Below are 27,196 nucleotides of genomic sequence, written 5' to 3'. Positions count from 1 at the left end.
AGAATCCTAAAACACTATCGGGATGGACTCAGGAGGAATTATGAATTGCCCTGAATTAAAACAAATGCGTTCTTTCAAATCAGATAAAATATATGATCATGGGATCATAGGCTTAAATCTAGAAGAAACCTCAAAGATCATCTAGTCCGATCTTCATTTTTTACAGATGAGAAAACTGAGGATTGTGAAGGTCAAATGACCTGTTCAATGTCGCCAAGGTTATACTGAGATGTCAGAGGTTCACTCTGAACTAAAATCCTCTGGTTCTTCTACTAGTATAATTTTTACTATACTATAGGACCTGCATTCACTGGTATAAGAGTATTCTATGTAAAAACAAATGAAACTTTCTAATTTGATTGAGGGCTAGGGGAAATCTATCATTGACTATGTCTTGAATCAATAACTTGGAAAGCATTTTGAAGAATCACTAGTCTGACTTAAACTCATCCTATCATCTGCAGAAGAAAAGTTAGCATTGTGATCCTCCTTTCTCAGAGATATGAACTACAAGAAAGTGAGCAGAACAGGGATTTTGACCACTGTTTTCTGGCTGAGGGACCCTGGCCCTTCATCCCTAAGCCATAGTATCACAGATTCTGAGGTAGAAAGGACCTCAGGTCATCTGGTCTGATTGGTACCTGGGTAGAAAGTTTCCACAACCTTGTAGGTTCTTTTAATGAACCCCAATGGGCAGTGAGTTTATGATAATCAGCCTCAGAGTGAAGGCCCCCCCAGAAACCAAGGATTTTCTATCCTCTCAAGGTTTTGTCCACTCCACTGAAGGGGTTATTTTTACCATTAGGCCATTTTTCTTTCTATGGAGTCAAGATCTGTCCTTGGCAACCTCTCCCCTTATTCTAATTACCCAAAGAAGAGAGTTTCTGCTCCCTTGATCTTGGATGAACTGGCCCAGTTTTTGCCCTTTGCCTTTTAACCTTCTCTAAACATACCAGGGAGAAAGGTGAGTGCCTGAGGTTACCTGTTCATATTTCTCCAGTTCCGTGTGGTAGATCTGTCGGATTTGTGAGAGTTTGGCTCTGTAGTCGGAATGCTCAACTGAGTTGTCTGAGCCAGCTCCCCCCGATGCTGCTGCCGCTGCCGCCGCCGCTGCAGATCCCCCACCTTTCTCAGGCCCTGCTACCCCCTCTGCCAGCAGCATGTTGTCCAATCGCATCAGCTGGGGGTCTGTTGGCTCCTCTTCCTGGGCTCCTCGAATACTCAACACTTCAAGAAAAAAGGAACAAAAAGGGAAAAGATTAATAGGTTGATGATGGCAAAGTAATACAGTGGAGATCTATCAGATCTTGAGGCAGATAACTTCAGCCTAAGCAAGTCATTCAATCTCTATCAGCCTCAGTTTCCTGATCTGTAGCACCTTAGCATGTACCTCCCAGGGATATTGTGAGAAATGAACAAAATGTGTAAAGCATTTTTCAAAATCATAAAGTGTTTTATGTAAATGTTGGCTACTATTAATAGTTGCCTCTTATTAATAGTATTTCAAGGAAAAGGTCAGTATCATTATATGACTAAAGATACTCCTAAACCAGCTGTAGTACATACAGCCTTTTAGAAATGGTCAAAGAACAAAGATACATTGTGTGTATTTTTCTTCTGAATCAATTCCATTAATATCTGAATGTCATTCCAATGTTCACTTCAAGAAAAAGTAGTTCCATTAAAATAAATCTGTTTGCCTTGGGTTTTTTTAATCTGTAAAATGGAGATAAAAAGCACCTACCAACACCTACTAAGAGTTGTGAAGATCAAATGAGATAATTATTGTAAGGTGGCCTTAGCACAATGTCAATCACATAATAACCACTATATACACACACATTAGCTTTATGATTATGATTTATTTACATTTTCTGCTAAATTTTAATTTCATCTATGAGTAAGAAGCAAGGTGCCTGGTACATAGTAAACCCTTAATAAATGCTTGCTGCCTTGCCTTGCTACAAGGGATCAAAAAAAGGAGGGGGATCAGTTAGGGGGTGAGAACAAGAAATAACAAAAGACAGTCTGAGGAGGTTTCTTTTTACCCTGAAATGTGAAAAAAAAAAACAAAAAACAAAAAACAGAAATCTGGGAGAATCTTCCCTAGAAAGAAACTATACTATCACTAAATCATGAATTGCAAAACATGGGAAGGTGCCATGGGTAGCAATCATCTCTCATGGAAGAGATACCCATATCAATGAGATCATTTATTTCATATCTACTAAGCTTTTTTGTAATATTATAAAATATTGACAACTGTACAATGGCCAAGATGGCATCACTTCAATAATACACAGGGACCTATCTAAAGAAACTGAGAAATCCAAGGACAGTAAGTAGCCTGTCCCACATCCTGATGGGGGAGGCAAAGTCTCCTTGTGCAAGCCACTTTTCGTAGTACAATAGTTCAGATAAAAAAAAACTGGGCTCTGGAGTAGAAGGGGAACTGGGAGGTGGGAAAAGATCCATGATCTTATGTTCTATAATCTTAATAAGTTTTTCCATGTCTCTCCAAATCCTTTGTATTTGTGGTTTCTTGTGGCACAACAAAATTCCATGACATTCATATATTACAATTTGTTTAGACATTTCACAACTTGAAAAAAGCAATTTTTTTCTCTAATTTTTTGCTTCCATAAAAGTGCTGCCATGAATACAACAGTATCTACATCTTCCCCTTTATTTTATATGCAACTTGCAAACAATGCATCTTAAATCATAACTATCATGTAATAGCCAAGACCTTCTGACCTTCCTAAGGGGGTATATAGAAACATATTATAATGAAAAAATGAGGGTTATTTATTTACTTATTTGTTTGGATGAGGAGAGAAGACAAAGACAGACAAGCCGGCTGTCAGACACAGACACTGACATAGAGAAATATTACAACTACATCAGTACTTCCCTCCTATCACTTAGTAGCAATGGAAGGATGATTTATATTTCTGATTGAGAATACTTAGGATTTTTTTCAATTTGTTTAAAAAAGGGAAAAAAATAGATAACTTTTTTATGTATGAGTTAAGAGAAGAAACGAAGTAAAGGATACCAGAAAATGTATGACCTGAACAAGTCATAGGATCATAAATCTACTACTTGAAGGGGTCTTTGAGGTCATCTACTCCAACCATCTTATTTTATCTATGAGGAAACTGAGGGCTTGAGAGGTCATGTGTTTTATCCAAGGTCACACAGAAAGCATGTGTGACCTGAAAAAAAAGTAGCTGGCAGCGGCAAGTTTCCAAATTAATTCCTGTGAGTCTACATTGGATACTCTACTATATACCATGCTGTTCCAACAAAAGTGAGGAGGGGTCAATTCTCATGTTCCATTGGTTTCCATCCAATGTCCAAAGAGTACAATAAAGAGCTTTTCCTATTGGGTGGATCCCCATGGGGGATTTCATTAAAAAAAAAAAAAAACTAAATTAACAGTCACAAAGGATGGTTTATAATCTGCATTGTTTCAGGGACTAACAAAACAGATTAAACTATGTATCCACTGGTATAAGACTTAAAATGGTATCTTTCAACAATATTTGACATTTGTATTCTATTTCACTATATTTATTCATTGGCATTTCAAAAGACCTATAGAAAATTAATGATTAACAGGTATTTTATTTTAAAAAACTGATTATCATTCACCATTTGCTTCATAACTAAGGAGGAAAAACAAAAATTGAATCGAGTCCAAACACTTGGAAGCAGAGTTCAGCAATCCCTTGTCACTCTAAAATAATGATTTGTTCAAGGAGGAACACTTTGTTTACATGGCTTATCTGTATTTCTTCTTACTTAGTAAATGTTAAATGCTGTAACAATAAAAAAAATCTCCACTGGACTGGAAGTAGAATTAAAAAGGTTTCCAAGATCATACCAAACAATACCTTAAATTCAGGTGTCAGTGGCACAAAATAAACAGAAATTGGGATGTAACAATGCCCAGGACTTGCTTTATACGGAAACGTGTTGTATTTCCACAAAATTCTCAGGACTGCCATAGCTTTTAAAAGTCTATTCTGTACTGACTCAATTCCATTGTTCATGGTTGAAACTGTGTATTTGGTCTGGGAAAGCGAACCCATGTGAACCAGACAAAATATTAAACAGCTTCAAAATCATCGTTTTAGGGATCATGCAATTGAGCACTCTAAGGAAGGGCTCACTGGGCTGAATTTCTTCTATAATTTAACCAATAAAAAGTTGGCAGGCTAGAATCTTAATGTTCTATCACGTAAATCTCCTGCATTTGTACTCCAAATCCAGAATGTGAAAATTACAAAATACAGGGATTGAAATGGGACCAAAAGAACAGAACAGAACAACAAGGAGAAAAGTAAATAATAAACCAAACACTTTTTGTATCTCCCAAATAAAACAAATTCTAACAAAAAGAAAAATTTGAAATAAATAGAAAATTATTAGATTTTTCCGAAAGGTTAAGGGCAATCTAACCAAGGGGAGATTTTATTTATTTTAGAAAGACTCACTTGACTCTGACAGGCCTGGAGTAGATGCCCATGTCTATAATAGCTGCATAAAAGGTATTATATGCACGCATGTACCTAGAGAATGAATCGAAGCCAAATATACCAAGAGAAAAGTGGCTACTGGGCTTCCTTGACACTGAATCAGTTCAGCTAGTCAGTTAAAAAAATCCTCCCACATTAAATAAATAAATGAAAAGGGTGATGTGTCTAAGCAGATCTGATATCACCTATTTATTGCTTGAAGCTTGCACTCTGGCGAGGAGGAGACAAAATGATTATTTAAAAGCTCCTTTTTATCTCCACAGCACCATGCAAGGCTCAAATGAACCTTTCGCCAGGACACCAGAGATGTTAACATTCATCCTCCAAGATCCAATTTCAACCGGTGGAGCAGTTACCTAATCCAGAAACCATCACATATGATCAGGACCCCGAGCCCTTGATGAGCCCCGCAGGCACCCCCTCCCCAGCCTCCCCCTTCCCTCCATCCCCTGGTACTACAGCTCGGCCTGAAACAAGGCTGTTACAGAACAAGTCTTCTGCTTGGGAAGTACCCACGGGCTTTTTGATGTGCAGCCACCTACATTTCCTTCTTTCTTTCTTTCTTTTTTTTTAATTTAACTCCAGGTGTGGGTACGGAAAACCCCGCGAAAGCGTTCCCTCCGCGGAGCGTGATCCCGGAGGAGAGGCTCACGGTCCCTAAGACCATCCTGGGGCGCCAGAGCATCCCCTCTCGGGGCAGCCTTGGTCCAGACAAGTGTTCGGTCTCAACCGAAATTGCTGCCGGTCCTTTGGAAAGCAGCTGTTTATGGCAAGAGCCGGATCCGGGTATCCTTTCCCCGAACAACTTGGGAGAGGAAGGGGATGTCACGGCCACCCCGGCCGGGCCCGCGACGAGGAGCCGCGGCTTTTTACACAACAAAACAAAGCAGGCCCGGGGGCGCCTTCGGACTCCAGGGAGAGGGGCGCCGGGCGGGTTTTGTCCTTGCCGGCTCCGGAGCGCCGCAACGCGCACGGCCCATCTCCGCTAGAGGGAGCGCGTTCTGCACAAAGGACCACCTGTGCTAAGGGCGTGTGAGGGATGCTCAGGAAGGAGTGTGTGTGTGTGTGTGTGTGTGTGTGTGCGCGCGTGCGTGTGTTGTGTATATTGTGCTGTATGTGTGTGGTGTGTGTATTTATGTATGTGTGTGTGTTAAGTGTGGGGTGTATATATATGTGTAACTGATACGTGTATACAACAGTATTGTGTGTGTGTATTTGGTGTGTGTGTGTGTGTGTGTGGTGTATTTATATATGTGTGTGTGTCAAGTGTGGGGTGTATATACATGTGTAACTGATATGTGTATATATCAGTTTTGTGTGTGTGTGTGTGTGTGTGTGTGTGTGTGTATGTGTGTGTGGTGTGTTGGAGGGGGCAGGAAGTCTCCTTATATGCACTGTTTTAAATGCCTGTTCCTCACCCCTGAACTTCCACAGGTCGAGCAAGTCTTCAGAGAAGGCTAGTTTTCATTCTTGATGAGATCACTAATGAGACAAAGTGGGGTGGGTTGTGTGCCCCACCCCCGCCACCCCTAATGTTGCATTTCTGAATACTCTGCAAAGATGCACAGATGCATGCACTAATGTCCTCTGGCTCTCTTTGTTCTGATGTTTAAGGTAGAAAAAAGCCTGGGACATTATAGACCCTGTGGGCTTTAAAGGAAGAAAAGCTCTGTTTCCACTCTGCTTTTATATTAGGCAAGGTGTCTTGGAAACTGATAATACACTGAGGCCTGAAAAGTTTCTTTCTGTCTGTCTCTGTCTCTTTATCGCTGTCTCTCTGCCTCTGTCTCTCTCTGCCTCTGTCTCTTTCTCTTTCCCTTCATTCTTTCCTCTCCTGTTCCCTTCTCTTCCAATATCCCTCATATATTCCTGTCTCATCATCAGATTAAGTTTGGATCATGTAGATATTGAAAGAAAAGCCCCCTCTAGGTTCCCAGAAATGTGTCTAAGAAGTTATATTTTTCAGGAGGGCCAACACTAGCTTATGAGTCCACTTTACTAAACTGTGACCAGTTTTCTCTGGCTCTCATGCCCAATATTTCACCAGATACTGATCAAATTCTCAGGAACCAAAAAACCCACTATTTATTGAAATTAGGGAGTATTTGCCTTCTCAGTCCTTCAGGTTTGAAGTCTCAATCATCTTGGACTTTTTGCTCCCTCTTGCCCTGCCACCTAATCAGCTGTCAATTTATGTGAATTTTTCCCTCGCAATGTTTGTACCATATGTCCCTTCTTTAACATTCCCAGAGCTACAACCTGATTTCAGGTCTCTCATTACCTTTTATCTTAACAATATATAATTCCTACTAACTGGTCTCTTTTACCTCTAGCCTCTTCTTTCATCTCTTCTGAACAGCGTCTTTGGATTTGTCTTCCTAAAATACCATTTTCATCATCTTACTTCACCTCTCAAAATCCTTCAATAGTTAGTGCCTCCAGGATAAAATTCTAAATTCTGAACTAATAACTAATAACTAAAATTCTGAACTAAATTAGTTCAACATTCAAGTCCTCCTACTATCTGATTCCAACCCATCTTTCCAGTCCCGTCTACCAATATTTTCCTACAGTAAGTAAGACTATGAATACTTCCTCTGAACGTGCCTTGAATATCCTCATGTCTGGATTATTCATATCTTCCTCAACCTGCCTCCATTCATCAAAATCCTTATCTAACCTTTAATATGAAGGTTAATCTTTTTCTATGAAACTTTCCTTGATTACTCTATGAGGATCTCCAAAGAGCATAATGGAAAGAGAGATCTCCATCTTCTGTAGCCCTACTATGCACTCATACAACATTAATTCTTTGTTTGATTTTGTACTTGAACCCTTATAGAAATGAAGCCTCTTACACATATTGCCTATGGAACCCTCAGGAAAACACTAAATCTCTCAGTTCTCTGGGCAATTCTCAAAGACTGTAAGATATTAAGCAAATTCCATGGGGGAAAGAGTTTTCTCAGCTCTGTTTTTTTAATCAATGAAATCACAAGATCAATTGCTAGCCCCCTACCTGAAACAAAAAACACTGTTCTAGGTGGTAAGATGAGAAAGAAAAACTGAAAAACAGGCTTCTTCCTGAAGCAGCTTGTGTTTGACTTGGGAGATGTAACATGTAAAGAACTAAATATATATATGCTAAGTGGAGAAAGTGATAGCTAGCACCCATGAGTTCAGAAATGAGAAAAGACCTGTGATGAGGCTCACTCGTGGGATTTGATTGCAACTATGTAGAAATGCACCTTGAATTTCTTCTCACAAAGATGCTGCTTTTCTTCCTCTTCCCTTTGTCTCATCCTCTTTCTTTTATGTCTTTCATTATTGCTGTTCCCAAATAAGAAATTTCTCCACTCCAGAGCTGAGATGATTTGAATCTTTAGAACTAAAGGACTCAGGTCAATGATGAAATTTAACACTTCACATGCTCTGAACTACCATTTCATAGTCATTTATGGTCAAAGTAACTCAGCCAGATGTTTTCTACAAATACATTTTATTCTCTGGCCTTCTATTTCTCAGTGATGAGAAATATTTACCTCCTTTCAATCATCTCTTTTCCATTTCTGTCAAATCAGATAGAACAAATTCTATCTTCCCTAGGAGGTTGGAAACTTTAGCCAACCAATAGTAAAGTTTGAAATTCCATACTGAGATTTTTATGTGACTAACCTAAGGAATATTTTATTATTATTTCTTTTTAAACAAGTCTCATTCTGATTCTTCTGTACTACTCATGAGGCTGTCTAGATATAATGACCCACTTACATTTCCCACTTTTCCTCCTTGACTGTCTCAAGGGATGTATGGGCGTGGATCCCATTCACACGTTTCCCTGCTTGGCACACTGAGTGTCCCTAGGCCAGCTGGCAGAGAGAATGTTAATGCACTAGGCAACTGGCTCATTCCTCTCTGGATAAATGCCCATGTGCTAGGCAGAACAGGGGACACTGGTCCTCACTAGCTCAGGCCTGTATTTTCTTATCATTCTCCTTAAAATGTCTGGGTTGAAGCCCTTAAAGTTGATCACTTCTTCTCATATATATTCAGGGAAGAAAGAGGGAAACCCCATGACTTTCTTGATTATATCGTGTTAGGCTTCAATCTGCCTTCTCCAAATCAAGACATGAAGCAATCACAGAGGAATGATGATTCTTTCATGAGACTATGGCTCCATCAATCAGCAAGGAGTTATTAAATGTCCATGTCAAATGTGGCTTTATACTAGGATACAGATCCGGGATCCCTGCTTCAGGACAGGACAAAGTGGAATTCACTGGAAATTTTCCTGACTGGTTGGCAACTTCCAAGTAGTTATATGTCCCAGGACAGTCAGGCTTACTAAGATATTATTATTTCTGGAGCTACAGACTTCAGTTCACAGTAGTGAAATCTAGCATTTCAAAATCGGGAAAAAAGAGACTTTATAGTCAACAGAATATTACTCTCTCCTCCAGGTAGGTGATCTTTGGTAGATCAATTTCTCAGAGGTGATTTCTCTTCTAGTATCTAACCCAATTCTTTCCTGTACAATTATGATTATTGGTTCCCCCTATGTGGACCTCCCTGATATGCCAGTAGGAATATACGGAGAGCTCATAATGACAGATTCTTATTAGCAGAAACTATAGTGGCTATCTAGTCTAGTCCATGTAGTCCATAAACTGTTATATATATATATATATGTGTATATATATATATATATATATATATATATATATACATATATATATCTTTATATATATATATATAATACAAAAGAAATTCATTGTGTAGAAATGTATCTAGTTAGGGAAGGATCTATGGGGAAACTGAATTTTAGAGCATGGAAATCACACCTGTGCTTTCCAAATAACATACTTAAAGTTTTGGATTTAAAAATAATTAATCTGAATAGTGCTTTGCAGGAAGAATCAAAGTGAAGGTGCAGAGAAGAGAAAATGTGTTCAAATTTTTGCTGGTTAGAGTTTGTTCTTTGGTTTGTTCATTAAATCTCAGAATAATAAAAAAGAGAGAATCCATACACACATCATCAATAGATCCTATTTTTTAAAGATATTCCTAGTAACAATTTTCGAAGTTTCTTCCCCCCCCCCAATCTTTTCTTGTCTCCTCTTATTGTTACCTTTTCCTTGTTGCTCTTAATCTAGGAGAAGAATGTTGCCTTTAAAACCTAAAATCTCTCTCATTCAGACCATGTACACAGCTTATGGCAATCCCCACTCTGGTCGTGCTGAGCTGGGAAGATTCACAGTTCTCCCTGCCCATCAGTGATTGCACATAAGGGCCAGCGTCCTTCTGGAAAACTGAAAAGCCCTTCTGGGAACTACTTAACTCTGCTGAAATCTCACCTCATGTCAGACAAGCCAGCCTGGGAGTGATTTTTAATGATTGCTTTCAAATCTCTATAAAAAGAGAAAAAGTCAAAAGTAGGAATGGGCCTCTCTTTATGTTCAAGAGTGATATCACAAAGCAAAGGTGATTGTAAGGTTTCAGACACATAGCTATCTCTGGCAGCCCCTTGGGATTTTCTCCACCTGTTTCCCCTGTGGTCAATATAAGGTCTATTCTGGGCTTAGTCCTTTGCAAACGGGTGAAAGGACTGTAAAAAAAGAGAAAATAATTTGGATTTTGCTGAGTTTATATATTGGGTCTCCTAATCCCGTAGCCAATATTGTTGTTCTAACCACCTGTGCACCCATTGCTATTATTAGCATGACAATCATTGCTTCACTCCTAACTTATGATTATTACTGGTGTTTTCTGTGGTTTTATTCCTAACCTAAGATCATTATGGTTATTTTTCTGGCTTGATTTCCAATGTTTTTATGGCTACAAACATTACATGACCTGCTTTTAACAAGGGGTCCTTACATTTATTGTTCATCAACTATTCCTTCTCTCAAAACATTAGTGCTCCATTCTCCCTTACTTCGCCACTTTCAATCAATAACTAAATCTCACTTTCCATTTCTCTAAAACCTTATTTGGAATCTTCTCTCCATTCTCTCTGTTCATGCTGCCACCACATTAATTCAAGTCCTGGACTGGTGCTTAACACAGCTTCCTCACTGATCTTTTTGCTTCCAGTCTCTGCCCTCTCCAATCTATTCATTACACATTTTCTAAAATAGCCCTCCTTATGTGCAGATCCAAATACAGTCACTCACTTTTTCAAAACCTTAGGAGTCTCATCTCAAATACAATTTCTTGAGCTTAGCATTAAAGCCTGCTCCCCCCATAATTTAACTATAACCTTCCTTTCCAGGTGTTGCATTATAAGATAGGACTTCAGAAGCCATTGAGTTCATATTGTACAGAAGGAGACAGGATGATGATCTGTCTAGTGTAAAACAGATAATAAGTGTTGAATCATGGTTTGAATTCAGTTCTTCCTGATTCCAATTACAATGCTCTAGCCACTATTCCAGATTGCTTCTTAAAGTTAGGGCAGACTTTTTCCTATTTCATACCATTTTCCTTTATACTCTCTTTATTTTCAAAGTGTTTCCCAAACACAGCCTGTAAGTTTCCACCTTTTTTGCATTCACAAAAGCCATCGCTCATAAGCCTGGAATATATTTCCTTCTGCTCATCTTGACCAATTTACCAATCCGTCTATCTCATTAAACCTTTACTTAAGGGTTACCTCCATGAAAACTTCCCCCTTCTCCTACCTTCAGCTCAAACTGATCATTAATTGCTAAAATTTTCATCAGGTACTTAGCTTTCTCCTCTGTCCCACCACATTTGAACTTGTGCTATATTTCTTTGTGGAAGTCTCTTTATTACATAGTAATCTTGAGGGCAGCATCTATGTAATTTGTACCTTTGTATCTGCAATGATCTAAACATTATGGGAACTTAATAAATGGTTTTAATTGATTATGGAAAAATGTACCAATGGCTATCCAGAGCCTTTATCAGACACAGGGAATAAAGAAAGCAAGCTAAATTAAACTAAATCCCTAAGTGTATCATTATTCTACATTGTTTTAAAAAAACTTATAATAATGAGTTATTTTATATCCCAATAGCTCACATGCAATACTTTTTAAGGAAATTATTCTAGATGCAAAATACTAACACAATTATCCAAAAAGAAGACCATATGTACATTTAAGGGAAAGGAAGGTTAAAGCACAAAAAAAGAGATCTATCTACAGTCAGATCCTGAATCAAAGACTGAAACTAAAATGATTATAGATTCAGAGTTGGAAGGAAGATTATGTGTTATATGGGCCAATATCCTCATATTACAGATGAGAAAAGGGATGGTAAGAGATTTTTAAAAAATGACTTGCTGAAGGTCAGTCATCCAGGTAATAAAGATCGAGATTCAGGGTCAAGTTCTCCAATATCGAACCTAGCATTCTTTCCATTGGGCCTGGCTGGATTAAGGGAAGATGAAGGCTGAAAGTCTGTCCAAGAAGAAAAGAAAAGGAACTTATAGGAAATTTGAAGTGGAAGGTTGAAGGGGGAGTCAGAAATTAACCAATCTGAAGCAAGAGAGGATGTATAAGCTCCTTGGAAGGAAGATTCTTTAACAAAAAGAAAGGAATCTAGAGAAGAAAGGATTTAGATTGGGATGGGGAAAGCAACTTCTTTGAATGTTATCACAGATTGTGAATAGTAAAAGACCTACTAGAATAAATCTTAGGAGAGAAGATGATTCCATTCAAGATTACAAGACACAATGTTTACTTTTACTTGTGAGCAGTATTGTAGAGGACAGGGAAAGGACACTGAAATTATTGAAAGAAGTACAGGGGAAAGACTGACTTCCTAATAGGAGGACATGGTACCCCTATTTGACATTGGGAGTTAGGGGAACAAGACAGAGGATCACCACTGGTGGTATACTGTTTGGAGGTTATATCATTCCACTTCGATCCACATAGAACAATTAATCCTTGGCTTGCCTCAGACTCCTTAAAAATGCAAGTGAGACTATGTGGATTAGCAGTACCACAGCACAACTTGAAAACCAATGCCAAGCACATGCCCCAAGGACAGGGTGTCAGTAATGTTCTCTTTACATAGAAACAACAATAATAAAGAAGGAAGAAGCTCACTTTTCAGAACCTTCAAAGTGGCCTTCCCAAGCCCATTACTGAAAAGCACAATATCCAAAAGACATAAGTAACCGAATATCAATTAGGAGAATCATCCTGCTGTCAAGAATCTGGAAAAGATGTGCAGAGTGGCAAAGAGTCTTTAGCAGAAAGACTGATACAGCTAACTTACGGAAAATGTCAGCACTACACTGAGAGACATGTCTCTAATAGATCTCTGAAGAGGCGGCAATATCTCCACATAGGGAACAAAGCAAGGTTTTTGGCTTGATGTAATGGGGAAAGCAGAAAAAGTGAAAACTTGCCTTCCATACCAGTAGAGTAAACAGTCAACTGTGGCCTCCCCATACCCCCACTCTTGTCCCCTCTGTCAAGAAATGAAACCTAATGGGCTCCTCTAATCAACTTGATTGTCCCCTACTGCTCTACCTCCTCTGCCCCTCACGCAGCCCCAAATGAGTCCAAGTGTCTGGAATCTTGAACAAATAAACACCTGGCACTCAAGGAGGTTTAACTTTTCTTGATCTTCAGTGCAAGCATTCAAATTCCATCCTGAGCAGAGCTTCTCAACTGCCGAATTGAGTTTCCAGGGGGACATTTTAAAGGAGAAGTAGATTTCAAGTAAATGATTGCAACTTATCGAAAATAATGTGCTACTTAGCGTCTGTGGCAAACATCCTGGCAAGAAGCAAAGGGAAGCAGCACTCGAGCAGATGGGAGCGATTAGGCTCTGATTTTCAGATGGGCTTTTTTTTTCTTTTCTTTTTTTTTTTTTTTTTTTTTTTTTTTTTTGGTGGTTGTTGCCTCCACTATGCTTAAGACATACTGGTGAAATCCTGGAGGAGGAGAAAGGGGAGCCTTCAGCAAGTAGCCTCTTTATTTGCACAAGGTATTGGATCTTTTGAAAAACTCTCTGAAGATGAAGATTTCTTAGAAATGTACTAAGATAGCCATCATCCTCATGCACAGAAAGCATCAATGTAATGCCACGAGGTGTTAGCAAATTAGAATAAGTTGATAGATGAAATCATATTCTCATTTTGTGAGAGACAGAGATGGGAAGAAAGAGAGAAATGAGAGAGAGAGAAAAAAAAACAGAGAGAGAGAGAGAGAGAGAGAGAGAGAGAGAGAAGGAATCTAGGAATCTATGCTTCCCTGGAGTTAGATCTCACTGTACTTTTTAACCAGATTTACCTGAAGAGAAAAATTCTCTACTCTATGAACTGTATCTCTCCATAATTTCTATTCTGACACTTTTGATGGCCCAGAAATGACCCTATATTCAAGTGGCTAATGTCAGACTCGCTTTCATATCTTTGCTCTTTTCCCAAGTCAGGAAGGACACCATATGCTTCCATAGAGGTGGACAGGTGCTCAGTAACTAATGGGTCTGAGCCGGTGACTTGCATCACTGATGGTTGAGACTTTTGTAGCCTTAAGCTTAGCATCTAGTCGCCCTCTATGCCATATATAAGAAACTTCTCCCAATCCTCTTATTTCTTGTGCTTTGTCCTTTGGTGGGATTATTTCCTATTATTTCTGTGTTCACCTTGTCTGTTTACTGGTGTTTGTTTACTATTTCCCTTGTTAGATTGTAAGTTCCTTGAGGGCAGAATTGCCTTTTGTGTTTCTTGGTCCCTGGAACTTAGCATAGTGCCTGATACATGGTAGATATTTGATAAGTGCTTCTGATTCATTGGCTTAATGGACTCTCCCTTGAAACAGGGTAGGGAGTTGGAATGATGAATGAAAGATCTAACTAAATAGAGGGTCAAAAATCTGGGGAAAAGGGCTCACTGATCTTCAGTAGCCTAAGGAGTTATTGACAATCGGTGGCCAGAGAATCTGAAGGGGCTGGGGAGTCACAGTGGAAGTCAGCTGGCCTAGGTCCAAATCTGAATTCTGTCTAAATCTGAATAACTGTCTAACAGTCAGGTAGGGATCTCCAGGAACTGTGTTCACTTTGGACAAATAACTCTTTTGCTGGGCTGTTAAATGATGAGATTGGGCTATATCTATCATCTCTAAGGTTTCTAATTTTCCATATTCTGTGGATCATCTAATATATGAATTACTTTTAAACAAAAAGACTGGTAGATGAACTGTCCATTAAGCCCCCCCAAACATTTATTTTTGGCATTTCATAAATCAGACCTCTCATTGTGTCAAGTAAGAGTAACACTGAATAAAAATGGAATTAACACAAAGCCTATATGTAGTTTTCAAAGAATTTTTTGTGTTGGAGGCAATTGGCAAGTATTGTCATCATTGCTTGCCATTAGGGAAAACTGTGGCAAAGACTGAGTGAGCCCCCAAAGCAGAAATAAGAAAAAGGAGCTAAGTATCCTGTCTGGAATTCTAGTGTCCTCTAACATGAGATCGTGCTGAGTCTCGGTGACAGATATAACAATGCTAAAAGCCTAATTTACTTTTCCCTGTTGATGCTGTCCATGTGCCATCTGCACTTGGGCTGCCTTTATTTGTAACAGACTGGTCATTTTCACTTATGTTTAGTGGCAGTTTTACAGATCAAGGTTTGTTTTTTTTTTTGTTTTGTTTTGTTTTGTTTTTTCAATCTCGGCCTACAAAAAGTATTATGAGCCTGAAAAATGTCTACTAATACCACTATTCTGACAAGTGTTCATTTCTCACCAGCCTATAAAAGTACTTAGACCATTACACTAAATGGTTAATTAAAATTCTTACTTGCCTCAATGTAATATCTCACCTTTCTTTCCCCTGAAAGAGATTAAAGCTCAAGATCTAGTAGCTAGGAGCAATATGGAATATACTTGCTCGTTTTTTTGATTAATCTCATTCTTTTTTGCTCCCTTTCAAAACCAAAGCTTATAAAACTACTAGCTTCCAAACAAACAGAAAACCAAACATTTGAAATAAAACTTTGCCCATCTTAATTTAATACAATCCTCCGATGAATTTATTTCTTCAATACAGGAAAATCGCATGAGATTTGGGTAAGACCATTCTGTTGGGAAAGGGAAATCCTGAGAATATCTTTCTGAAAGAAGATCTTGGTAGTAAAGTTAAAATTACTTTGCTTTTGCTTTAACTGGAACTATATTAGAGAAGACAAAGAGTTTCTCCAAAAGGATTTGTATACTATTATAGATACACTATATTTTTAATCTAAAAGTATGTGATACAATGTAATGGAAAAAGTCAAATAGAAGATGTTTAGAGTGAAAAAATAAAAATAAATAAAAAGAGAGGGAAGAAAAGAAAAGTATATTTCTTGCAGAGATTCTTAATCAAAGGTAATTTCATAAAATTTGTTTCTATTATAATCCTCTATCTTTTATTTTGTGTTTAAAAATAGTATCCTTAGTCTCCATAGGTTTCATTAGAGTGACAGTGGATCTAGTCACAAAAAAGTTAAGAACTCCTGTATCAGAGAATTCATTCATTCACTCATTCATCCATTTTTTCATTTGACAGGTGGTGGTATAATGGATAGTGAGCTGGACCAGGAATCAGCCTCAGACACTTACTAGTTTTGTGAGCCTTAACCTCCATTCCTCTTAGTTTCCTCAACTGTAAAATGGGATAAATAATAGTGCCTACCTTTCTGGGACATTATAAGGATCAAATGGTATAATATTTGTAAAAAATGCTTAGAACAATCTCATACAGTAGGGAAAAATAAATTCTTATTCTCTTCATCTTTCTCCCTTATTTAACAATCATTTATACTTTTGAAGCATTGTACCTCCCCCCAACTCAAATGTTACCTTCTCCATGATGCTTTTAGTGATCCTCTCCAATTAAAAAAAGATGTTTCTTTCCCCGGATATATAAAGACTTTTTTGTAAGTATTTCTCTTTTGATAGAGAAATGGGTAGAATTAAATTTAATAAATACCACTCTATCTTATTTTACAGATAAGAAAAATGAGAAAAACAGGGTGAAGTGACTTGCACAATTGTCACACAGCTAGTGTCTGAGGCCAGATTTGAACTCAGGAAGATAATCTTTCTAGACTTCAGATTCATCACTCTATCCACTGTACCATGTAACTTCCCCTGGCTCCCTTACTAGGAATATAAAAGACCAAGGACCATGTCATGGGTTCATCTTTGTGTTTTGCTTACTGCTCATCCCAACGTGCTATACAAGATATAATTGATATTAAATTCAATTCAATTGAATGCTATGAGACAAAGGTAGACTCCAAGATCTATGGAGGAGTCACCACAATTTAAATTTACCCTCAAATTTCATTATCTGGATCATCGATTTCCATAACATTGATTTGTGCCCACTTCTCTATTTCCTCTTATGATACTTGGTCACAAGGATAGAGAACTGTATTTAGATATTCTTAGATGTGAAAGGAACTTTTGAAATTCAGAGTTCTTATTTTTATTGTCACACTTAGGTAACATTGCCGAGTCTTTCCAAGGAAAGAGGTATTTGGGGAATCATTCTGACACACAGCTCGGAAGCAATCACAAGTCACTTTATGGGACAAATTTGCTAATGTCTAGGCCTCTGAAATCCAATGTGGATTTTATTTAGATGGTTGATTTCCCTTCTCTAGATACAATCTCTAGGAAATCAACCTTCATTAATTCAAGGACTCCCCTCCCCCATTTTTTTTTCTTCTTGACATTTGCCAAAGGCTTTCCCAATCAGTTATTAGTTATAACAGAATCATGGATCTTCTGAATGTTAATGAAAACCACCATGCACGTTGTCAGTGCTGTAAAGATAATGAAGAGAAACAGCATTACGGGAGGAAGATGAGTTTGATGGGGAAGTGAATGTTCCATGTTCTACTTAAACACACACACACACACACACACACACACACACAAACATACATGAGTGGGCACACAGAATCAATGTCTCAAAATCCTGGATGGGTGTTACAAATGAGAGATCAGCAGCCAGTGGGTCTAAAGGGGCAGAGAGATAAAAGATAAAGATAATCATGAATAAAAATTGGAAATATCTCTATTTTTTTTGACTCCATGGTTTTTTTCTATCCCCAAGTTATTACAAGCAGTCTTAAGGTTGTTAGGGCCTTGAGCTCTCCTCCCCCAAAACAAAGCCATAATCCCTTAATGTCTATGCTAACTTTACATCATAGTACGGTCAAATAATTTAATTCATTGGTCAGTTTTTTTTTAAAGTGGTATATTTACTGCTTTCTTGCTTAACTTTCTTTCCTTTATCACTTTTAGGGGTTCAGACTCTGTCTACAGTGGGAAATCTCGAAAAGGTATGTTTTAGTGTAGACAATTCTTTAAATCAAAGCTTTTTTGGGGTTGTGTAATTGAATAAGATCATGAAATCATAATTTGCTATCAGTAATATTTAATTTGTATACCTATTTTATATGCCTATATACTCAGGATCATGGAAAAAATTTTCAGGCAAAAAGGGGTTGTAAGGGGAAAAAGTTTAAGAAGCCTTGCTAAGATACTCAACCCATAAACCAAAGAGCCAAGGATGTTCAGATTTTGCTTCCATCCTTTAAGAGTAGAATTTATATAAAGGTATGCATGTACACACATGTAAATAAATACATTAACCCTTGTACTGCTGGATTCAGAGATACACACTCTAAATTTCCCACATGATCAAATAAATGTTGGCACTGATAAATATATAAATATATGCCACAAATATAAATACATGTCATAAATATCATAACAAGTACATATTCTCTTAAAATAGATGCCCACCTGCATCATGGTCAAGGATGCTAAGTTAATGTTTACTTTATTTAAAAATATCTTGCCACTAATGTGGAATGAGTAATTTTTCAAAACATTTTTCAAAGCTATCTTTAGTCTCTTTGCACTGATTCCTGTGGTGCCTTAGGTAAATGCTCCAAGAATTATTATTCAGGCCCAGGTGAGGATGATTTATTCAGAAGTTGTGACTCAAACTTTTGGAGATTTTGTTAGCTTTAGGAAACTAGGGCTTATTCAGGATAAGTGAAGATAGAAAGGAGAAAGAGGCCTGAAAAAATGAAAAGAAAGGAAAAGAAAAAGAGAAAATGAAAGGGGAAAAGGCTGAAATTTCAAGATGGTGGAAGTCTTATGAATTAGATCTATTTAAGACCAACTATTTCAGGAGTAAAGACATGAGGCACACAGCTATTCTTTTTTTTTTCAGCTAATAAATTAGTCTTTATTTAGCAAATTTTTGAAGATCTGTGCTAGGCATTGGGGGTACAAAAAAGTGTAAAAATAAATATAGTTCTTAATCTCAAACAGCTCACAATCTAATGGGGAGACAACATGCAGCCAATTAGGTACACAGCTATTCTTAAGAGTTTTCCTACACAGTCACTATTGCCTGATGTGCAGAAGTTTTAGAAACCTGAAATGTACCACCAGTTTAGAATATCACAATTAAGAGTGTGCAGACCATCTCTTGCTCTGCCAAACCATCAAAGGCCCATACGTACTGAAACACATGAACAGGTTCAAACATATGTTCAAACACTAAGGCTGTCAAAACCAGGTGCTGCAACACAGGGCTACATGTATCCAAGCATTCATTAAATCCTCAAGGCTTAAACAGCTAAACATTAAATCCATTGAACTGTAAGCTCCATGAAGGTGGAGGCTATTATTTTTTTTTTTTAATTTTAAATTCTGCATCCCCACTAACTTCCATTCAGTATCTTGCACAAAGTAAATAATTTAATAAATGTTTGAGTTGAACTTAATAAGCTCTACTCTTCCCTTGAGAACAAGCCACACTCTCCATCTCCAACCAAAGGTTTGTGGAAATCCCTCGTGGGCAGGTAGTGAAAATCGTGTCGGTTGACATTCCCAGCCAGTGGTAATAAATGCACTTCCTTCCTCAATGAAGAGTAAAGGTTTGCAGACTCCAGCAAAGCCACAAGCTGCAAACCTGACCAGACATCAGCTGGGGAGGAGAGGCAATGGTGGTTTCAAGGCTTTTGTGGCTTTGAAATGAGACATCTCTGAAAATGAGAAAGCATTCAAATGGTCTCTGTGGGCTCTCTTGCCCCATATCTGGATCCTTCCTTGTCTGTGGAAAGAAACAGCATTCGGCTGCTGATCTCACCACACACTTGACTTGGTCCTAGCAAATCTCTTTCTAATTTGTACCTCAAGACAGCACAGCAATCCTGAAACTCTTAGCAGACAGTCCTGACAGGGAAACTCTCCTGACAATGTTCATGGACTCCACGAACCTCCTACTAGCAGTGTCAGAATTTACAGCTCTTTATCAGGTTACTTCCTTCGCGAGGGGGAAAAATAAATATTTAGCCACATTCCTGGGGGTTGGGGTAGGTGGGAGGGAGCAGCTGTAGACAAGACTCTATTTTCCTACCCCACCCAGTCTGCTCCCTTGCTTCCACCCACCCCCCAATCCCTCAAGATGTTGGGTCAAGTCTGACCCTGCTTATTTCTCAGCCAGTTTAGTCAATACAGTAAGTGCTAACCCCAACTGGCTGCATTTCCACATATAAACAAGTCTTACTAGGCATGAAGCACACACCAGACTGTAATCAGCTTATCTAATAGAGCAGGCCTCTTTCTCTAACCCAGAGGAGGATTAGCAGGCTTGAATTACAGCCGTGAAGTGTAATCAAGCCCTCATCTACACTGGCAAAGGATACTGTATATTCCAGCTGGGGCATAGTTTCTTGGCTTGGTGAATTGTACCTAAAGGAGACCAATAGGCAATGCTTAAGATAGTAATTACACTGAGATACAGGAATAGGAGGGGGTGATGAGGAAGAAGAGTGTGTTTTAGGAAGGGGAATTAAGTTACAGATGATTCTCGTCCCAACCTTAAAAGATCTTGAGATTGCTGAATTCTAACACATTGACTAGTCTGTTTAAATGAACTGATTAATCTAAAAGCCATAAAATGTTTAAGATGTTCTTGCCTGTTCAGAGGGAGCCCCAAATACACACACACACACACACACACATTACAGTAGAGAGACAGAGGACTTGAAGCATTGGAGCAGTCCATCAGCTCAGAATGCTGTAGTTTGGCTAAGCTCAGTACTATGAAAATATGGGTCTCATTGGAGATGGAAGCAAAGGCTGATGGGGAAGGGGACTCTATTAGGCCTACATGGACCACAGAAAATTCTTTTAAGGGCAAGAACCCAATGAAATTTTATAATCTTAGAACTGGAAGAGAACTCAAGGGATCAGGGCTCCTGTCTTCATGCAAGCACATAACCAAGTCAGAGCCATCCCAAGCAGGTGGCTCCTGATCCTGCTCTTGAAGACCATCCAGAGTGTTGATTTTTCATTTTTTCTTAATAGTTTGCTCCAATTTTTAATATATATATATATATATATATATATATATATATATATATATATATAAAATCATGTAGTTTTTCCTTTTGCTTACAAGCCCAACTGAACAAAGATATGCTACCTCCTACCTGATTCCAATTTGGTGGAAATGTAGCAGATGGGATTTGTGATTTGGCCAGAGGTTGATATAAATGTTTAGAAAATTCTTCCTGCAATTTCAAAGTTCTTTGATTTCCACTGTGTTCCACTATTCACTACACTACCAACGCACTTTCTTTTGTTGTCATTTATATGTAGAAGATGAGAATTTTTTTTCACCCTAGTATCTGAAGGTAATCATTCATTCTTTCCACAGCCTTCTAAACTATGGAGTAAATTAACCACACTCCTTTAAATGTTTATCCTTGCTTCCACTGTAAATCCATAATTTAATTTATTTTAGTTTCCTATTCACATTTCTTAAAACAAGAACCAAAGAGACCATGCTGCTCAAGCAATAATACTCCAGTCAATGTATAAGTCAATAGCAGGGTGGCTTTCTGGCATTCCAAGCCAGCCATGTACCTGTCAATGTATCCCTTAGTAATACCAGTACATGACTTACTCATATTTAACATGTTCCTCGATGGCCCCCCAGGGCTTCTGCTGTACTTATCTATCTGACTTTTTTCCATTTTGAAGATGGTTTATTTGGGACTTCTAACTTTGTGCTGGGTACAATGAACTTGACCTTATTTATGGGTCACTTCAGAGAATGGGAAAGACTTTATCAATCTCTGGGTTAATGCAGTCCCATTGGCTATATGTAAGGAAGGAAGGAAGGTGCTACTAAATCAGATAGCATCAGGTTCTAGAAGGACAAACCGATAATATGAAAAACTAAGCAAAACCTACCAAGGAGAGGCTGTCTTGCTGAACTGATCAGAGACCATCTTTCTTTGCTCAGGAACTAGTGAAGACAGGTGTGTACTAGTGACACATGTTTCCCTAAGGACCTTTCAATCAATCAATCAAGTATTTATTGAGTCCCTCCAATATGCCCAATACTATGCTAGATGCTATGGGCACAAAAAGGAAATAATTCATCTCTCAAGCTTATATTGTACTGGGGGAGTAAAAGCATTTCAATTTGCTTTATCAGGCAAGGAAATCCTAACCTTTTACTACCTAAAGGGGAAAACCACATCTGATTACTTAACACATCGAAATCTTTTTTTCTAATGAAAGTTGTGTTCTGTATAGCCAACACTGACTGCCAGGCTATAGGCTCAAGCTGTTGCTGTGGTTTTCCAGCCCAATTCTGCCCCAATTGTCACCTCTAGAAAGCACTTTAGAGCTGAAGGTAGGAGAAAGAGTCTGGAGTCCAGGGATGTCCTGAATCTGAGACTTACTAATTATGTGGTACTGGACAATTCAATTTCCCCACTGTAGCCTCAATTGTGGTACCTGGTAAAAAGGAGATAGCAACTAACTCACAGAATTATTATAAGGACTGCTTAAAATGCTATGTGAATGTAGATTATTATTTATTATAATATATAATTTATTAAATGTAAATTGTATTATAAATATATTATAAAATGCACATTATATAAATATAATTATAGTATATTATAAGTGTATTGGGTTTTTTGCTTGTTTGTTTTGCTGAGGCAATTGGAGTTAAGTGACTTGCCCAGGATCACACAGCTTGTTTTGTTTTTAAAACATCAGATGGTCCAAGTGCCAGTATATGATATATGGAGTTCAGTTCAATTCAGTGGACATCATTAAAACACCTACTATGGGCAAGGAATTATGCTAAATGTTAGAGATAGGATCTAGACCTGAGATTTCATTGACATAATGATCTCCCAGATGGGGAAACTCTCTCTGCTGATACTTGCTAGGTGATGAGGTGGGTAGCATACTGAACCGGAGATCAGTAAGACTCTACTCCAAATACTTATTAGCTCTGCAAACTAGGGCAAGTCAGTCAACTGCTGTCTGCCTCAGCTCCTTCATCTATAGAAAGTAGGATAATACACATCTGCCAAGGTTGTTGTGAAGATCAACTGAGATAATATTTGTAAAGTACTTTAAATGTTATCATTATTATTATTTTACTGAGGCAATTGGAGTTAAGTGACTTGCCCAGGGTCACACAGCTAAGATGTGTTAAGTGTCTGCCACATTTGAACTCAGTTCCTCTTCACTTTAGGGCTTATGCTTTATCTATTGATCCACCTAGATGCCCCTTTGAATATTATTACTAGTTATTGTGTAAAGAGCTTTAGATATTGTTTTTACTAATTATTCTATAAAGTACTCTAAATATTATTGTTATTATTACATCTTATAAAGTTATCTAGAGCAGAGCTTTCAAACTGAAGCAAAATAAAGAAATATATAATACAACATAGATAATATTAACTTGTGGTTTTTTAAATCAATTTGCAGTTGGTAGAGATCTGTTTCTTAGATTTTAACACCACTGACCTAGAACACTGAATGATTTGCTTGGGATCAAACGTTCAGAATGTGTTAAGGGATGAGAGAAGTCAGGCTCTCCATCCATCATACCTCCCAAAGACAAGCATGAAACAGTGGCTACCCTCAATGACCTTACATTCTATTGGAAGGAGAAGGATTATAATATCTATACAAGCAAGTAAATATAAGTCTTATGTTTTTAAAAAGTGTCAGGGGAAGAACATGCTGATAACTAGGGAGACTGAAAATGGTCTTATTGTTTCTAGTTTGAGTTTCCCTGCCTGGCTTGACAGGCCACCTATTTCCCTGTACCTTAGTCGACCCCATCTTGTTAAAGCATGTCCTAAGCCTAATGGAGAAAGTGTCAGTAAAATCCTGGGAATTGTGGAAATTCCTCTCTAGCTGTCACGACCACCCCTTTTGGGTGGCCTTCTAGAATGGGCAAATTGTGCTGAAACCTTGGCTAGGATTAAGAAAGCTCTGAAAGGGTTTTAAATCATTTGAAACATTTTAAAATATGGATTTTTTTAATTGCATTGCTGAACCCTGAAGCTTACTGGCAAAGGGTGCCACAGTAATAAATCTGTAATGAATTATATGTGATGGGGGAAAGCATTATATAAATACAAGGTGTTATGAACCTTTCGACAAGTTCAAACAGAGTACTTCGGAGGGCCTTCTTAGGGAGATCTAAGAGGCTACCACGCAGGTCTACTAATATAGGCCATCTGCCTCCTCTCGAGGAGGAACAAAAGGAACAGATCCTACTTTGTTGATTTCTACTGGCAATTTTTTTTTTCTACTCTGAAAATGGAGCTAGAATAAGGAATCCCCCTACTCGAGTCATCTACCATCACGCTTTCTCTCTATATTCCTCCCTGATCCTCAGTTACCCATCACTAATAATGTACTGATGCTCAAGGTGGTGCACAAGCCCACAAATCTGACTTGGGGCAGATGGGTAATTTTTTTTTCTTTCAACTTTTAATGGCTGCTATTAACATTAAGTTGCCCTGCCCTGGTAATGGCTGGCTTTCAGCTTTTTCTCTGATTGCCTATGAGTAATACTATGTCACATGAGCTGTGTTTAACAGAGGTGTAATAAATGCCAAAGAAGAAATATTACCCAAAATAAAAAATAGTGTGTCCCAGTGTGGGCAAGATCTCATGACTCACAACAATGTTCATTTTAGTTGCTAGCGCAATTTCCATTTGCATTTGTGGTTGTTGTTGTTGCTTTTTTCTAAAGGGTCTCTGGGGGCTTTCAAAAAGCTTTTTAAGAGAAAAGGCAGAAAGATTGTAGCGGTTGTCAAGTACAGAGATTTCTGCGTTCTGACAAACCCGCTCTGACAGCCTGACAGACATACAATATAGGAGATGTACCAGAAGAAGGGTCTAGGAGGAAGTGGGGGGGGGGGGGTGGGGGGGGGGGGGGGGAATGGAAGCTAATTGTTGCTTCCATTGAAGCTACGGCTGCCCTCTTGAAAAGTCGTCAGCCCCAGTTTGGAATGTCGGCCCAGACTATGGGAAGAGAGAAAGCCAGGAAGGGAAATCTGAAGCCCCCTCAAGGGACAAGAAGGATATCAAGTTCTCATTTAGTTGTAAGGAAACTCCCCTCTCCCCTTGATAATAACCAAAAAATACTTCTGTGTTCTCAAATAGTAGCCAGGCTGAGTAGTTTCAGGCCCAGAGAAAAAGCAATAAACACAGAAGTCCCTTGGCGGCCCCCTTGCTAAAGACTCAGGCAGGAAGTATTCCAGATCTAGGAGGTTTTCATGAAGCCCAAAAGGGGAGGGAGGGAGGCCTTGACAAGGGTCCCCCTTGCTCATCCTTCTTTCTTTTTCTCCTTTCTTCTGGCCCTGCCCATGGGTCCCCTTCTATATAAGCCACAAGATTGGAAACTTGATTTGGGCAAAGGAAGAGTATTATTTAAACTTTGTATCACCCCCAAAAGACAGCATAACGCTCTGCAATAGGCAATTTGTAAAAAAAAGAAAAAAAGAAAAAAAAGAAAAAGAAAGAAAGAAAATGTTTGCACATGAATTGCTCCTAGTAAGATAAGTCTCTGAATCAAAGAAGACTCCCCATTGAAAAGCTGGAGAGGAAGCAGAGGAATGAGTGGACACTGACTTTACTTTGAGGTATCTGGCTCAGTCCTTTTCTTCCAAAGACCACCACCAGTCTCCCCATCTTTAAAATTCACTGTGCCCCTCCCAACTTCTCCAACTTTACTGCTCTGATATAACGGAAGACTACTCAGTGATACACAAAGTATCGTAGCTGACAAGAATCTTATTGTTGGCCAAGACCAGAAAGCATCAATAAGCAGTGATGCTGGGAGGAAATGTTGAGTTTTCCTTAAAAGTTTCAGAGACTATCCACATCTAAGACAAAGAATATTTCAGCCAAGTTCAAGCCTTAGTTAGTGCTGGAGTGCAAATGTCAAAGCAACTTATCTTTTCATTTTTATTTTTGTAAAAGTTCTTGTAGCATTATGGTGGTAATGGAAGGGAGGTCTAAAAAGACCCACGTTTTCATGACTATTAGACTGCTATATTTGTCAGTCTCTTTACTGCAAAACAAAGTTCTCTCTTAAATAGCATTTTGCTGAAAAGAATATCATACAAAATAAAAGAAAAAAGGTTGAGTGGCACAGTGGATAAAGTGCAGGGCTTGGAGTCAGAAAAACTCATCGCCCTGAGTTTAAATCCAGCCTCTGACACTTATTAGCTGTGTTAACCTGAGCAAGTCACTTCATCCTGTTTGCCTCAGTTTCCTCAGTTGGAAAATGAGCTGGAAAAGGAAATGACAAACCAGTCCAGTATCTTTGCCAAGTAAATTCCAAAAGGGATCATGAAGAATCAAATATGACTGAAAAATAATTAAACAACAACATAAATATAGGAGAGTGTAGAAGCAAATAGGTAAAGCTTTAGAGTCTGTTGTTCATCCCCATCTCCCACTTGTGTGGCCTTGACTAGTGACCCTTTTAAAAGAGTCAGGGGTTCAACTGGTACATATGTTTTACCCCAGTGTCTGTTTATGGGTCCACAGTCATGTCATGTACTATGCTAAAGCCTAAATCAGGGGTCCTCAAACTGGCTCGCGGGCCAGATGTGGCAGCTGAGGATGATTATCCCCCTCACCCAGAACTATGAAGTTTCTTTATTTAAAGGTCCACAAAACAAAGTTTTTGTTTTTACTATAGTCTAGTCCTCTAACAGTCTGAGGGACAGTGAACTGGCCCCTTATTTAAAAGGTTTGAGGACCCCTGGAATGGAGAATACATCAAAGATGGGATCTGAGCCTAAAAGACAGGTCCTCAAAGCAGAACTAGAGATCATTACTGATCACAAAATAGAAAATTTCGATTATACCAAACTGAAAAGTTTTTGAACAAACAAAACTAATGCAGACAAGATTAGAAGGGAAGCAATAAACTGGGAAAATATTTTTACAGTCAAAGGTTCTGATAAAGGCCTCATTTCCAAAATATATAGAGAATTAACTCTAATTTATAAAAAATCAAGCCATTCTCCAATTGAAAAATGGTCAAAGGATATGAACAGACAATTCTCAGATGAAGAAATTGAACTACATACCTGTCAGATTGGCTAAGATGACAGGAAAAAATAATGATGATTGTTGGAGGGGATGCGGGAAAACTGGGACATTGATGCATTGTTCACCAATTGTGAACGAATCCAACCATTTTGGAGAGTAGTTTGGAACTATGCTCAAAAAGTTATCAAACTGTGCATGCCCTTTGATCCAGCAGTGTTACTACTGGGATTATATCCCAAAGAGATTATAA

General features: G+C 38.4%; 1 protein-coding gene across 2 annotated transcripts in view; it reads right to left on the bottom strand.

The window, feature by feature from the left end:
• Positions 1-27,196, bottom strand: part of PBX1 (PBX homeobox 1) — a 316,651-nt gene that overhangs the window by 55,499 nt on the left and 233,956 nt on the right. For both annotated transcript variants that reach the window (XM_031936806.1, XM_031936807.1), the window contains exon 3: positions 983-1,227. In XM_031936806.1, the coding sequence (XP_031792666.1) occupies positions 983-1,227 (245 nt within the window). The remainder of the gene's footprint in view (positions 1-982; positions 1,228-27,196) is intronic.

Source organism: Sarcophilus harrisii, chromosome 4 (genome assembly GCF_902635505.1).
Source record: "Sarcophilus harrisii chromosome 4, mSarHar1.11, whole genome shotgun sequence".
In the NCBI taxonomy this organism is placed as follows: domain Eukaryota; kingdom Metazoa; phylum Chordata; class Mammalia; order Dasyuromorphia; family Dasyuridae; genus Sarcophilus; species Sarcophilus harrisii.
Note: the sequence above shows the minus strand (reverse complement) of the source record. Positions and strands in the feature narration are given on the sequence as shown.